The sequence below is a fragment of the Microtus ochrogaster genome, chromosome 1 (assembly GCF_000317375.1).
Source record: "Microtus ochrogaster isolate Prairie Vole_2 chromosome 1, MicOch1.0, whole genome shotgun sequence".
NCBI lineage: Eukaryota > Metazoa > Chordata > Mammalia > Rodentia > Cricetidae > Microtus > Microtus ochrogaster.
In genome coordinates, this window is record NC_022009.1 from 5,016,183 (window position 1) to 5,033,052 (window position 16,870).

General features: G+C 44.2%; 1 protein-coding gene across 1 annotated transcript; it reads right to left on the minus strand.

Annotated features, from left to right (window-relative positions):
* Positions 1 to 3,874: 3,874 nt before the first annotated feature.
* On the minus strand, positions 3,875 to 5,609 carry Rpl10l (ribosomal protein L10 like). Its single transcript, XM_005343125.3, has one exon. The coding sequence runs from the start codon at positions 5,607 to 5,609 to the stop codon at positions 4,965 to 4,967; it is 645 nt and encodes a 214-aa protein (XP_005343182.1). The 3' UTR covers positions 3,875 to 4,964.
* Positions 5,610 to 16,870: the final 11,261 nt, after the last annotated feature.

The window sequence follows — 16,870 nt, forward strand, 5'->3', positions numbered from 1 at the left end:
CGTAGCTGGGGTGGTGAGCTCCCTAGCTTTCAAGCACTCTCGGGGTGAGCTCCCCAGCACTGTGGAGGCTAGCTCACCCAATATAGCATGGAGCGGTGCCAGTTCTCCTGCCACGTCTCCTGCTCCAGTCCCCCCTCACTCATGTCACCAGGGCCAGCTCTACTGTTTGCCCAGGCAAGGTGCAGGACCCTCTCTCCTGGTTGCTGCAGTGGGAATAGGAGGCAGGTCAGCTTTCCTGCCTCATCCTCTCAGGGCTGGCTCACTCATGCCCCTGACAACAGGCTCAGATCTAGTTTGTTGCCTAGGCGGGGTGCGGGGGCCCAACCTCCTGTGTGCTAGAGCTGGTGAGGGCAGGGATAGCTCTCTAACATGGAGCCTGCCACTCGCCTGCCACAGGTGGTAAGACTAAGGGCAGCAGACAAGCGGGTGGGGGAGGTGTTGGAGTCAGCTCTCCTGCTCTCAGGCCTTTAGGGTTGGCTCACCTGTATCCCCGACCACAGGACCACAGACAGGGTCAGCTCTAGTGTACTTCTCGGGTGAGGTACACAGCTATGGCAAGGGGTAGGTTCACTGTCAGTGCGTGCCTGTAGTGAGGGGTGGGGTCATCTTTCTCTAGTTCCTGGACAAACTCTCCCCTGAGGGGTAGGGCCACCTTGCCTGCTGCAGTATCCAGGGGCAGGGCCAGCCATCCCAAGGCCAATGAAGGGTGGGGCTGACTTGGCACAGCACGGTCCCAATGACCACCCCACTCCCCCACCATGCTCACATGGGCCATGAACATTACCATGGATCCCAGCTATAGCAGGACCATGGATGCAGAAACGGCACTTGTCAGCAGCTTGGGTCTGAACGCCACCATGACCCAGGTGACAACATAGGCCACTTAGATCAGCATGGCCCTGTCAGCAACAGCACAGCTCCTGGGCACCAACATGGTACCGGGTGGCTGCCCAAACCCTGAGCATTTGCAGAGCCCTCAGTGGCAACTGGAGCCAGGAAGACTACCTCAGATCCTGGCCTCCACAAGGCCACAGACCCAGACAGCTGTCTGTGTCTGGATGTCTCCATGGCTCAGGGAGGCAGCACCAGCCAACCAGATTAGCATGGCCCTGGGTACAACATGGTCTGTGCACACCAATGTGGTCCAAGGTGGCCGGCCAGATCTGTCTTCCACATGACAACAGGAATCCAGGATATTAACTCAGATCCTGGCTGCTGACATGGCCATCTACAGCAATCCTTACCCGATGACACCATGGCTCCAGCTGTCGGATGTACAGGACACTTAGATTAGGATGTCCCTGGTGGCAGCCTGGTCCTCAGATGCCCTCATAGCCACAGGTTGTTGCCCAGACCAGACATCTGTGTGGCCTTTGGTGGCAACATGAGCCATGGAAATCTGTGTAGACCCTGGCTTTACTATTACCCAAATAGTAAATAGCTGCTTTGTTACACATGAATATAGGTTCTAAATTAAATTTTCTACTTTGAATAAAAATTTTAAGAACCTTAATACAATTTTTCTTGAGTCCAACTGACCTCAACAAATTTTTCAAATAAGAATTTGAAACTTTGAAATCAGAAATATCAAAAAAAAAAATCATAGCTTAGGAAGATAAAACAAAACTTTCAAAGAAAACCAATTGGTGAAACTACATTTATATCACCATTAATGGAAAAGGAGTTATAAATAATTTATTTCAAAAGAGATGGCCCAGTGGGTAGACGGAGAGCTAATTCCTAGAAATTGTCCTCTGTCCTCCTCAAATATGACTCCTCCACCCTAGTGTCTGAAATAAAAATTTAATTAGAAAAACGTGATCACTTATAATGCAAAACTGTAGAAAAATTAACTAGACATGGCAGCAGAGAGATGACCCAGTAGACTGGTCTTGTAATCAGAAAACAGAAGTTCTGCCCTGGCATCCAGGAAGTTGCCAGGAGTGGTGGCCTGTTTGTAATTCAAGCACTGGTGAAGCTTGGCAGGCACTGAGGTGAGCTTCCCACATGGTCTAGCTTATTTAGCAAGCTCTAGAACCTAGTAAGACCCTACCTCAAAAAACAAGGTAAGGTCTTTGAACATGGTTGTGTTTAAAGGCCTTGCTGAACAAACACAAGAACTGGCATATAGACTTGGACCCCCAGGATCCCTGTCAAAACCATTTATAGGCCGGGTGGTAGTGGCACAGGCCTTTAATCCCAGCACTCGGGAGGCAGAGGCAGGCGGATCTCTGTGAGCTCGAGGCCAGCCTGGTCTACAAGAGCTAGTTCCAGGACAGGCTCCAAAATTAGAGAAACTCTGTCTCGAAAAACCAAAACAAAGAAAACCACTTATAACTCCAATATTTGAGAGGAAATGGCAGGGGAACCCTGGGGCATGCTAGTTAGCCAGAATAAGAATTGGTGAGCTCCACACACAACACAAAACATCACAATTAAGGTAGAATCCACAAGGCAGAACCAGGCGGTGGTAGCCCACGCCTTTAATCCCAGCACTTGGGAGGCAGAGACAAGTGAATCTCTGAGTTGGAGGCCAGCCTGGTCTACAAGAGCTAGTTCCAGCTGGGCGGTGGTGGCGCATGCCTTTAATCCCAGCACTCGGGAGGCAGAGGCAGGCGGATCTCTGTGAGTTCGAGGCCAGCCTGGTCTACAAGAGCTAGTTCCAGGACAGGCTCCAAAACCACAGAGAAACCCTGTCTCGAAAAAAAAAAACAAAACAAAAAAAAAAGAGCTAGTTCCAAGAAGACAGGCTCCAAAGCTACAGAGAAACCCTGTCTTGAGAAAAAACAAAACAAAACACCAAAAATACCCGAATGTCCAAGGCAGACTTCTAATCTTTTTTTTTTTTTTTTTCAAGACAGGGTTTCTCTGTGGCTAGCTCTTGTAGACCAGGCTTGATGAAGGAAGGTCATTGGTTAATTAATAAAGAAACTGTCTTGGCCCATTTGATAGGCCCACCCTTAGGTGGGTGGAGTAAACAGAACAGAATGCTGGAAGAGGAAGTAAGGTAAGATGCCTCAGAGACGCCATGCCACCTCTCTCCAGGGTAGACGCGATGAAGCAAGCCAGGTCAGACATGCTGAACCTTTCCCCGTTAAGACTAGTGCTACACAGATTACTAAATATGGGTTAGGCAAGATAAGTCAGCACCTCGTGGTGCTAAACATATTAATAGAAATGGGCCAAGCAGTGTTTATATGAATACAGTTTGTGTGTTATTTTGGGGCATAAGCTAGTCAGGTGGCCAGGAGCTGGGTTGCAGGAACACAGCCTACAGCTCCCTTCAACACAGGCTGGCCTAGAACTCAGAGATCCACCTGCCTCTGCCTCCTTAGTGCTGGAATTAAAGGTGTATGCCACCACCACCAGGCTCAGACTTCTAGTCTTAGTATCTTACCCATCTGTGCAAAGTCCTCTTCCCTAAAGCGGATAGCTACCCACCAGTTTTTAACATGACAGTACTGTAGATTTCTTTTGTGATGCTGGGGAACAAATTGAGACAAAGCCTTGCACACTCTGCACTATTACTGAGCTATTAGATCCCTCCTCTTCTTTCCACACATCTGTATGCACAAACATTACTATTAATCTTGAGAGCAAACAAAACCAAACATAACACTAAAAAACTCTTATCCGTAACTGTCTTCTTATAAATGTATTGAAGGCAGAGTTCCAAGTCTCAAGATTCTTTTTAACATGTTTGAGGAGTTTTGAAACCAAAAAGAACGATCCCAAAATTTTATGGCTATAGTAATAAATAGTTAAGCAAGGGCTTGATTGTTTGTTTCTTTTTGAATTTTTTAAGACAATTTTAGTTTCTGAGAGTTTGACAAAATTCAAAAAGGACTGCACAGGAGTCAAACTATCTGGTTAACGTTTCCTTTTATTAAGTGCACATGATGTAACTTCCTAGAGTTTCAAGAGTTCTCAGAGCACTCAGTGAAACAACAAGGTAAGTACTTCTGTTAGAGCCTTTTTAATGAATTTGTGTTATTTGTTGAGAACTACCTATAACATGAATATTGTCATAGCAACTAAGTATAAAACACACAAGTAACTTACAGGGACAAGTCAGATGCGGTGCCATTTGACTAAGGAAGGCATATAAACGCAAACATTAAGCAATGTAACCATGCACTTTAGTTCCCCTATCCGGCTTCCTCTGAAAATGTCATTAGTGGAGGAAAACCGGAGGCTGAAGTTCCAGGATTAAGATTCAGAGGTCTCAGTCAAAGACCAGGTAAGCTAACCACAAACTAAACAGCATAAGCTCAGTAATTTTAGGTTATATCATTTCTAAATAAAACAGAAAGCACCCGTGTGATCAATGGAACTCTAATACAGGGCAAACAGCAACAGATTACAGATGCTCCCCCAGGCCCCCTCAAAGCAAATGGCTGATTTAGTGTCATTTTCTCTTCTTTGCTGATTCTACCGGGACCCAAACACAAGCAATATGAACCCTGTTGTCACCTATAACCTTTCTGTGATGAAGAAAAAATTGGATCTTGTCTCCTGAGTGCAGGACAATGTAAGGCATGTCTAGAAAATATCTTTTCAGTATACCCAACTGTTCCAAGATTGATAACCTGAGGCTACAGGTAAATCTAAAAATAATAGACAAATTTATAGCAAAACAGCCAAATTTAGATATGTTAGTTTTAAAGATACACTCGAAATATAATTCCACACAGATCTTCCAACTCCTCTAGCACTCTGAATCCAAGATAACAGCTTCATTTATGCCTTCACTAAACAAATGTTCACTCCAAAGCTTTAAAGTAGATGGTTCAAAACAGCAAATGCGTTGTCTATAAACCGCAGTTTTTTGTCCCTTAAACAAGGCAGGCACTGTCCAACGAAAGGTTCTATACTATGCAAACTAACGTCCTATACGCTATAAACGGAACAAACTCGTTCAAACCATAACCATCACTTGTGCTACTTGTCTGCCAGCAAAGTCCTCAGGAATGCAGGGCCCGCCACTTGTCCAGAGGACCACGTTCCGGGATGTATTTGACTCCGCAGCCATCGGGGATGAGGCGCTTTGCCGCCACCTTGCCTTCGAACTCCTCGGCGTTGAACTTGGTGAAGCCCCACTTCTTGGAGATGTGGATCTTCTGGCGGCCGGGGAACTTGAACTTGGCCCTGCGCAGGGCTTCGACCACGTGCTCCTTGTTCTGCAGCTTGGTGCGGATGGACATGATGACCTGGCCGATGTGGACCCGGGCCACGGTGCCCTGCGGCTTCCCGAAGGCGCCGCGCATGCCGGTCTGGAGGCGGTCGGCGCCTGCGCAGGACAGCATCTTGTTGATGCGGATAACGTGGAAGGGATGCAGGCGCACGCGGATGTGGAAGCCATCCTTGCCGCAGCTCTTCACCATGTACTTGTTGGCACAGATGCGTGCGGCCTCCAGGGCCTCCGACGAGAGCTGCTCGTACTCATCCGACACCATGTGGCCGCACAGCGGGAACTCGTCCACCTTCGCCTTCTTCCGACCCAGGTCGAAGATGCGGATCTTCGCATCGGGGACCCCGCGGCAGAAGCGAGACTTAGGGTACGGCTTGTTCTTACAGTACCGGTAACAGCGAGCCGGGCGACGACCCATGGCGACGGCAGACGGCAGAAGTCTCGGGAGCGCAGAGGTCCCGGGAGCTCGTGTCCACAGCCGGCAGCAAAATGGAGCCTGGGCAGAAATCTGTTACCCACAAAGCTTTGCGGGGACCAGAGAGTGTGCGAGGAGGACTTGAGGATAGAGAAACCCTTCCGCCCAGCCGCGGGAGGGGTCACTCTGCACTGCGCATGCTCAGTGGGCGGGGGTGGGGATTCAGTGTGGGCTTTTTCAGGCTGGCGAATGCCGGGGGTCACCATCCTAACAGCCTTGTTGATCATCTTGGATTTGGGGCTTTGACCTTATGCTTTGTAGTAGGTTAAAAAATAGTCACCTATACTGGGCGGTGGTGGCTCACACCTTTAATCCCAGCACTAGGGAGGCAGAGGCAGGGGAATCTCTGTGAGTTCCAGGCCAGCCTGGGCTGCACAGCGAGTTCCAGGACAGGCTCCAGAGCTACAGAGAAACCCTGCCTTGAAAATCCAAAAATAAAATATCAGGTCGGTTTGCAGTTAGACTAAATAATAACCAAATAATAATCGGCTTTCCAGAGCTCATATCTCACTGAGCTTTGTAGATCCGTTTTTTTGTTTTAAGTAGAGGAGCAGCTTTCCTGCTTTATCTACGTGTTTGGCTTGGCATGTGTGCTCTAGTAAGGCTCAGAAGATAAGAGCCGTGGAAGGGTAATGAAAATGTCTTTTGTACTTGTAATGATGGTTGTGTCTCTTTAAGAGACAAGCCACGCCCACTCCCTTCCCCACCCCTTGAGGCAGGCTGATCTTAGCTTCTCCCTCCCTCCCTCCCTCCCTCCCTCCCTCCCTCTCTTTCTCCCTCCTTCCCCTCCCCCCACCCCTCCAGGGATCCTGCAGGATTTTTAATTTTTCAATAACAGTACCTATTACACGGTAGTTGTTCTAATATATGAAACTTACTTGGCCTAAGGAAATGATTTTTTTTTCTAAATATGGGATCTACAAAATTGATTGAAATTCCACGAGTGTTTTAACCTAAGGTTATTGGTTTTCTAATATTAAAATGGCTACAAACTATAAAGAATATATTCTAAACAATCTTTTCATTTAACTGATGAGTATCTTTTTGATCCTGATGTTTTATTTCTTTAAGATTATTGAGACATGGAACAGAAGGTAGCTGAAAAAGAGAAGTTAGAATTTGCAAACAGGGTTTGAATTTTTCCAGGTTTTTATCATAATTTTTTAATTATTTATGTTATTTCACAAACCCATTATCTCCTGGAACAAAATCCCAGTGTAAATTTATCCTCATAACTTTCCCTTTATTAATAGAGAAGAGCAAACATTCTGTATAGTAATTCTTGTTGTCTACAACAATATAGGATATATATAAATATAGGATACCCATGTTAGGATACAACAGTTAAAACTTGGAGTATAGAGAATTTTCCCACAGAAGTTTGATACTCGTGTGTGTGTGTGTGTGTGTGTGTGTGAGTGTGTGCGTGTGTGTGATTAACATTGCTTTTAAAATTCAGACTTATTGCTGGGCGGTGGTGGCACAAGCCTTTAATCCCAGTACTCAGGAGGCAGAGGCAGGCAAATCTCTGTGAATTCCAGGCCAGCCTGGTCTACAAGAGCTAGTTCCAGGACAGGCTCCAAAGCCACAGAGAAACCCTGTCTCAAAAAACCAAAAAAAAAAAAAAAAAAAAAAGAAAGAAAAATAGAAAAATAGAAAAAATATTCAGACTTATTAACCTGAGGGATCAAGGCACAAACATGCCTGTAGCATGTAAGCCCCTCCCTTGTACAGGCTGTACATAAGAGCCCACTTCCCTTTTTTTTAAAAAAAATATTTATTTATTATGTGTACAATATTCTGTCCGTGTGTATGTCTGCAGGCCTGAAGAGGGAAGCAGACCTCATTACAGATGGTTGTGAGCCACCATGTGGTTGCCGGGAATTGAACCCAGAACCTTTGGAAGAGCAGGCAATGCTTTTAACCACTGAGCCATCTCTCCAGCCCCACTTCCGTTTTTGAATAGATGGTAAAAGACTATTCTTAAATTAACTGAGCTTGTAAAATTTGCTGTTCTAGCAAGATAGTAGGTGATAAGACTAACTGCTATTTCTGCTTTTGTAATCAAATTTGCTTAATCTGCTCATAAAGATGACCAGGGAAACTATAAGACATAGATTAAAATTAGACCCTGCTTACATCTAGACAAAATACATGTATGTAATCTTGTGGTTTTTGCCTTTATAAGAGCTGGCTGATATTAAGGTCTGCATCTCGGGAACACTTTCAGGGGTAGTTCTGGCTCCACATTGGATGCCGATACCCAAATAAAAAGTCTCTTATTAAAATTTATTTATGGTTATGGTGAGTCTGCGAGTGACTCCATACCATAACACTTTGATCCCTCTTTCGGTCAGGTGGTCTGGGACTCTTTGCTATGTTCCTGGGTATTAAAACAGTATGCTGTCTCTACCTTCGGCTTCCATAATGAGAAGAGTTAAATGGTACTTGGTATCTTATTTTAGATAAATGTGGGGAAAAGGAAAAGAAATCCCTGAGACACTGTGGAGTGCCGATCCAGACAGAGGAGAGCAGGCAGGGAAGACTACTGTTAAATTCTACGGGAACAGATAAATGGTGGCCTACGTATGGGAAGGCCCTGGGTACCAGGAACAGGAAACCTTTAAACTAAAATAAGACTGCTGGGCTTGTTAAGGAACTTCACATATCACAACTCAGCCATCTTACAAATCCGGGGTCCTGGCTAGTGTTAGTGAGGCTATTGAGGAACTTTACACCAATGTTCTCACTGACTGGACTAAGAGGAATTGATGGGAAATGTAAGCAAGGACATAAGAAGTCTATATATTATACTTTATAATACTGCGAAAGGATGATAACCTGAGCATGATTTACTATGTTTTACCTTATGAATGTGTAGTGCCCAGAATTTGTTGTAAGCTCGGGAAAGAGAGGAATCTGTGAGGTAAGAGTAAGAAAGTGACCGATCAGAGTCCATGTGATACTAGGTGTTTCTACCTGCCTTGATTTTGCCTTTCATTTCCAAAATTAATAGAATTTCTTAACAGAGAATGTGGTGTCACCATCAGGCCAACCTAATAAAATTTTTCAAAATCCAAAAGGTAACCTACCCTGGATTACTTGGCCTGTGCTAATTCTAGGCTTTGAAGTATGGCGTCCTAGAAAAAACTAGGAGGGATGTTTTCTTTACCGTATTCTTACACATAGCCACCTCAGTTACAAGACAGTCGGAAGGTGGAGAGAGAAGCAGGAGCAAACTGACATCCTTCTTTTTTGTTTTTTTTTTTTTGTTTGTTTTTTGAGACAAGGTTTCTCTGTGGTTTTGGAGCCTGTCCTGGAACTAGCTCTTGTAGACCAGGCTGGTCTTGAACTCACAGAGGTCCGCCTGCCTCTGCCTCCCGAGTGCTGGGATTAAAGGCATGCGCCACCACCGCCTGGCTGACATCCTTCTTGTATACGCTTTTACCTTGCCTTAGGTATATTAGGGGAGAGCCCATGAGAAATGTATAATCCAAGTATTTCTGTGTACATTCATGTATATATAAAACATATGTAAAGGGACAGATGTATGCTATTATCTGGGTGATAGAGACCATATTGTAGAGCCAGAACTGGGATAAGGATCAAGGACAACATTGACCAGAACTGTATCATTATGTATATCTTGTTTTTAAACATTTTTTTTTAAATTTAGAAATTCACGCTAGTTATTTTAAAGGAAGATTCAAGGCCATTACCCTGTATCATTGTTTATTATATTTTTTTAGCTCTAGTTTTGCTGTGAACAAAATGAAGTTAGGCCAAGTTAACTACCGTTAGCTTACACATGCATCTACTTAGAAGTCAATTAGGGACTCATAGTGATAAATCAGTTGAAAAGATACCTTTAGCAGGCCGGCCAAGGTGAGCTGCTAAGGCTATGAGCAACAGATCTAATGTAAGAGGTTTATTGGGGGAGGGAGAGAGAGAGAAAGGCAGCCTCTGAGTGTGGATGTGAGAGACAGACAGAGGAAACCTGGATAAAGAGAGAGTGAACAAGACAGAGAGAGGAGGAGAGAGAGAAAAGGAACAAGACAAAGAGAACGATCTGGGGTGGCCAGGGCCTTTCACGGGGCACATTTTGCCATGCAACTCCAAGCTAGGACCTGGCCGTGGCAGGCACGTGCACGTGATGACGTAAGCTTCAGTCCCAACCGCCGCCACTGCTAAGGCAGCCAGCCCAGATTGGCGTCGACAGGAGTGCCAACTCTACAACACGGCTAAGTACAAGTTGCAAAGAAACGAAGCATGATCCGTATGTAGACTGACTAGGGATACTTAATCATACATGAGGCATTTTAATAAAACAAGACTAAATTTAAACATAATTTTGTAGGGATTGTGTTTTTATACTTTTCATTGTGAAAGGGAAACGACATAGAGATCTTTAGTCAGTGTATTGTTAGATTTGGAAACGCAAAAGCTGCCATGTGACACAAAGGCGTACTGAGGGGGAAGGAATATCTCTCCCAGAGGAAAATGGGCCTAGAGACACCAAGCAGAGGCAGTAACAATGAACTGAGACCCAGCAGAGCCTACCTTCAAAACTGTCAAATGTAAAACAAAACATTAAAATTATAAAATGAACATTTCCTCAGCTTAAGAAGGCTGAGCCCACAGAGAACTGATGGAGAGGTCGGAATCATAGGTGAGAATTCTCTCAAGGGTGCAGAAGAGATGAGGGGCTGAGGAGACAAGGGTGGGGTGCAGTCCCCAAGAAAAGTTACCGGCCCAGTCCTGGATGGGGCATGGTGCAAGCAGCTCCAAGCCATGGAGTCATGGGACTAGCTTTTTACCTTTTAGACCCAATTTCTTAGGGTTCTTTTTGTTGTTGTTACAGAGACAGGGCATTGGCCTGACCCAGGGCCGGGGATTTGGGGTAACATACCAAGAGAAGAAACGTGAATCTGATGGCGAGAGAGCCGAATCCCACATTCCAGAGTCCCTTCTGGGCTCAGACACGCAGGACAATTTGGCAATAGCTCTGATAAGGAGGCAGATCATTAACTCAGTTCCATCCAAGAGGCAGTTGGAGGAATTAGATTTAGAAATTTGAGCTGGGAAAACTTGAATGTGTGCAAATGAAGGACAGCAGTGGGGGTAGAAAGGGGACTTGAAGGTGGGAAATAGCTTAGTCCTTTGTCCTGTGAAGTGTTTGAGTCAGTCTCCATGCCCACCCTGAAACAACCCCACCCCCACCCCCCAAACCTCTGTGGCTGCTTCAACCAGTCACTCCCTCTTCCCCTGAGGAGAAAAATTCCCTGCTATAGTAGAATAAATCCAGAAAAACAAGAAGGCTTTTCGGTCCAAAATACTTTATTAGGGAGCCCAGGCTTGCCCAGCTTCTACAAAAGAAAGGCAGAAGGCTTTAACTGGGGATCTAACAGTCACAGGGTAAAAGAGGAGGGCCACTTGACTCCGCCAAGCAAGTCAAAGCCTTTTTGTGTGATATTATGACTGTATCATCAAAAAAAAAAAAAAAAAAAAAAAGAGAGAGACTTCCTCTTCATCCTGAGGCCTCATGAAGTGAAAGTTCAAGAGCTGAACAGCTTCTGAGTCCTCAGGGCCTTTTATCCCTATTTCTTGATTCGTTATTTTTATCTTTTGCACAAAAGCAAAATTTTTTTCTAAGTGTTTTGGTGACACATGACATAACGGAGAATGAGGCAGAGAGTAAAGCAATTGAAAAAAAAATCAAGTTTTCCTTAGAATCTTCTACCAAGTTTTACTACTGATTGTCCTGCCTCTTCCTTCAGGCCAGGCGTACTTTGTCTAAACCTGAAACTTCAGGGATGTACCTACCTTGTCAACATGTATTCTCTTACTTCTGTCCCTGTTCCACTGCCACTTGACCCGGACCAACAGTGTCAGGGTTCCTGACTGGACCCCAGAGCAAATCAGGGAGGACATAAGGAAAGAGTCTAAAGCTAGGAACAGGCTCCAGGGAGCTCAGGCTATCTCAGATTCCTTTTTAGCAAGGTATATTGTAGGATGGCACACAAAGCATTTGACATCTCAGTGTCTGGAACATTTGACCACATACATGCAGGGGAAATGTCGGTAGGCTCTGGCACCAGTCCCTAGCTGGCCTACCGTGTATGACTATGTCTAGGTGAGGGGAATAATATCTACATCTCATCCTCAGAGCTCTGGGCAATCTCCAACCGAGCCTAGCTCACAACAATGCACAAGCATGAGGACCTGAATTTATATGCCCAGCACCCACATAAAAGCCAGGCATGGTGGCATGCATTGTAATTCATCCCTGGGAAGTAGGAAACAGAAACAGGTAAATCCTGGATGCTCAGTGGCCAGGCTGTTTAGCAGAAACTATGAGCTCAGATCCTGGGATAGACATAGTGGAAGGACTGAAAAAAATCTTGCGTGTTGTCCTCTCTCTTCCAATTGTGCACCTCGCCATATGGACACACACACACACACACACACACACACACACACACACACACTAAATACATTTAGAACACAGTTTCTTTATTTTTTTTTTCCATTAACTCATCATGGGAGTTTGGGGGTAAGGAAGAGAAAGTTATAATGTATAGTGTTTGCTGTTTTATTAGACACCAAGTCTATTATCCATTTAAAACGCCAGAGTGATGTTACTCAACACAAACCTAGAGAAGTACACAGTCTGTGTATGTGAGCCAGTGTTTGATGGAGAAAGGTCATTGGTTAAGTAATAAAGAAACTGCTTGGCCTCATAGGTTAAAACAAAGGTGGGAGGAGTAAACAGAACAGAATGCTGGGAGGAAGAGGAAGTGAGGTAAGACACCTCAGAGAGATGCCATGCTCCCCTTTCCCGGGTAGACGCGATAACTCTGCTCTCTGAGGCAGACGGCTATGCAGCCAGCCACCAGGTCAGACATGCTGAATCTTTCCTGGTAAGCACATCTCGTGGTGCTACATAGATTATTAGAAATGGGTTAAGAGGCTGAAACTAATGGGCCAGGCAGTGTTTAAAAGAATACAGTTTCCGTGTAATTATTTCAGGTAAAGCTAGCTGTGCGGGTGGCCAGGTGCCGGGGACGCAGCCTCTCTACTCCTAAGACAACAAGTGTTAGTGGACTCTAGCACTGCTAGTTGGCTGCTCAGAGATAAGGAAACTAGAAGAGACATTCCTGAGTGAACCTAACGGTGCATACCCTGAAATGATGTACTTGTGGCTGAGCATGGTCAGATAATGTTCAAGTTCTAAGAAAGGAGGCAGCATGCATGTAGGTTTGATAACCTTTTTCTTCATGTATCTGTTCTGCTCCATAGCCTCATGTACGAGGTATGTATACTTCTTTCTATATTACATCAAAGCAGCCAGCCATTGGAGACATAAAATTTGCACTAGACAGTGTTAAAAATATAATCAAAATTAGACTCTCTCAGTTCCCTTGGAAAGACACCCACTGTAAATCCACAGGCCATGTTGGCCAGACCATCAGCTATGCCTTCTGCCTAAAGATCGCATCTACTTCAGCTTTCAACAGACCCCATCCTCAGCTGTCCCTCCTGACCATGTCGTTGTGTTCCAGCTCCTAACTCCAGCAAACTTCCACTGCCCAAACACAAACCATGCCTGCCAGAAAACCAGATAGACTGCCCACCCATGGACCTCCCCCACTTCATTGGTATTCCCCCTTAGACACTATCCCTAGTCCCCTTCCCCTCCTTTTGGTCACATTCCCATCCCCATCTCAGGTAGAGACTCCCTGCTAGAGCAGAGGCCACAACAGCTACTAGAAATCCAGGTAGGCCACCCACCCACAGACTCTTACAGGCTCCCCTCCCTGTGAACGCTATCTCCAATACCTCCTCCCTTCCCAGTCTTCAACTCTGGTGGATACTCTCTAGTGTATCAGAGGCCATGCAGGCCTCCAGAACTCCAGCCCCCAACTCGAGCTACCTGCTCAGGGACACACCCTCACTTTCTAGGTCCCATGCTACCTGTCTTCCCCTCCTCATTGCTGTGTGCTAACACCTAATTCAAGAAGAGACCTCCTTCTCTATACCAGAAGTACCAACTTAGGTGGAGACCCTCTACTCAACTAATGGTCACAGAAGCCAGAAGATCACAGAGAAAACTCCACCTTCCTTTTTGACTGTTATTTTTGCATATTACATTAAACCTCTCTCTGTCAAGGCATGGAAGGCCGTGTTGCTGTTCTGTGTCGAGTTATGTGCTTCCTTCACTGGATCGGTACTCATGTCACATTAGCTAGAAAAGTTAATGTTTTTCTCTAATGAGCTCAAAAAATTCATCAATTTTCCATTAATTGAATTTTGTAGTTTTTAAAATCATCCAAGAGCCTATTAACGTCAATTAAAATGTTTATTTAATTAATTTAAGCTATTGATAGAATTCGAAATTTGTTTTGACTTTCTGGTTCTTGATTGCAAAATACTTCCTGTCATCTTCACTGCGTTTATTTTACAGTCCATTATTTGCTCTCTGTTATTTAATGAATAAGTTTGAAATCATGAATCGATGAGATCTATTTTTTTTAATAGGGGATGTGGCCCGTTTCATCTTTTCCATTTATCTTGTTTCCCAGTACCGAGGAGAACTGAATGAGTCAGCGGCAGGAGTAGTCAGAACAATTTTGGAAGAAATTGCATCAGACCAACTAGCAGGAACTCATCCATCCATTGACACCACTACTTAGTACATGAACATAGTTTATTAAAATCAAATGCATGATGCCATATTTTCCCTTTATACTGACCTGTGGATTACCAAAATCCCACTGCTGTCTGTTCTCAATGAAAGTGTGAAGGAAGAGCTGCTCCTGATGTCACAACAGGGTGATAGTTGAGCCTAGCATCATCTTAAACTCTAGCGCTTACATGTTTATCAATTAATACTGGTCAGTGGAATTCAGCTGATATTACTGTCAGAATAGCCCATGACTCCTCATTGTACCCCATGGTGTGGTAATTGGCTTCGTGAGAGCAACACCACATGAAATGCAGCCAGGTCTGTGGCTGTGGCACCTGATCACAGAGATAACACAGCTTCATATCCAGTGTTATTCCCTGTATGTAAGCTGCTGGTGTTAATGCATATTCAAGAAAGAAGAACAAGCCTTTATTTCACAGTTAAAGCGTAATCAAAGTTAAAGATTGCTAGGCAAATTCTAATGCCATAATAACTCGTGCCTGGATACAAACAATCTACATTTCTCAAAGAAGAAAGGTACAACAAAGAAGAATCTCCACTCATCTATAATAGATTTAGGCTCCATTTTGAAGTACAGATGTTTATAGTCTACATGAAGTCCAAGTGTAAGGTTTTCTTTATGTCAATATGAGGATTCATGTATGAAGAATTAAATTTCTTGACCCCAAACTTCTAAAATATGATAACAGACTAAGCATAGCAGGACAGCAGACAACACAGGCATTGAAGAAAAGCTGAAAGATTTCCACACACTCTACTTTCAAGTATGTACGAATGTCCTTGTGTATTCACTAGTTTCTTTTGAATGGTTCAGCCATGCCTCAAGGGCAGAATCTTCTGTATATTTTGACCATGGCTTCTGGGCTCTTAGATTTGATTAGTCTGTCATTTCCTACCAAAAGTAGCTGGTAACCGGGCAGTGGTGGAACATGCCTTTAATCCCAGCACTTGGGAGGCAGAGGTAGGCGGATCTCTGTGAGTTCGAGACCAGCCTGGTCTACAAGAGCTAGTTCCAGGACAGTCTCTAAAACTACAGAGAAACCCTGTCTCAAAAAACCAAAAAAAGAAAAAAAATAGCTTGTGCTTACACCTGGGTATATTTGTTTGCTTTATATTCATTCAAGCCCCAGTGCACAAGGCCCTGTTTTGTTTTTGTTACTTTTCTGTATGCTGTAATCTTGCATGGTGGTCTTTTCAGTGATTCAATTACAGTAAGCACTCTTTTAGTGCCCTGAGTTGTATTTGTGGTCTTATTACAAGCCAAAGATCTAATCTCAGATCTGTGAGGTAAGCTGTTCTCTTTACCTTAGATTTCCCCCAAAGTATATGGGAAGAACCCAGGTTAAAATTTCAGAAACCATAGTACTTCATTGAGATCAGTAAGGCACATCCTTAAGCTCCTTGAAGAGCATTTTGACTTTTGAAAGTGACTGAGCAGTGTTAATATTTTGCAAAGTCTTAACAAAGGGTTTAACAGTCACACTTTCTTGGCCCTGTTTTTTACTGACAGTGCTTGGAATTTGATCTTTGCCTGAAAGTTATTTCTGATTTAGAAAATTGTTTTCTATTTGGAAAATCTGGGAAGGAAGAGTAGTTTTATTTTTGAAATATGCTAATTTGGGTTCTTTTATATTTAACCATCTGTTCATTAACTAATCTCTCTCCTCATTTTATTACAACCAACTAGAAGAATCCAGGTGGCATTTCCAGCACTTTGACTGAAATCTCTCTTGCTGGATGTCTACTTCATTAAACATATTTTCTATTCTACGGCAACAATATTAAACCTTCTGCCAGGACACACCAACCTCTTTCTTTCTTCTGAATTCTCATAATCTTTTTTTAAAGAATTTCAGTATCCACAAAAAGCTTTGCCAGAACCCTCCAGAATTCCATCAGCTCTCACAGTCTTTTAAACCTATTTGAGCTAATGGGCTTTCAAGCCAGTGTCACATTCAGAGCTGGGAAGCATAGCATCCACCTCCAGTACCAAGTCCAAGCTAGTAATCTACTATGGTGAATCAGGACCTCTGCAATAAAACAATCCATGGCTATCATTACTAACTCTCCTGAAAATGAATAAGCTCAGTCAGAACATCTTTGCTCGGGGATTTTCTCGTAGCTTACCAGATGGCAACTGCAAACAGGTGGAAAAGTCCTCACACACAGTTGCAGTTACCGCTGGCTGTTGTCTGGGGTTTCACCTGGGGCAAATTTCCTACACTTAACTCTCTGGGGGATAAGGTACAGCCTGGAGGCAGATGACTTGCTTAGCACACATGAGGCCCTGGGTTTGAACTCGGGGGTTAAGAACTATTCTAGAGAACTTGCTTCTCCTCATTAAGACCATGAGTCCTGTATTTAACCAGCCTGACTCCCATTTTCCTATCTTGAGTTCTAAGGTGACTCTGGACACCAGGAGGCACAGCACCACTAGAGGACAGGTCAGGTAAGGAAGGTGGCTTCCCAAAGGCAGTGCATCGCTGTAAAAGTCTTA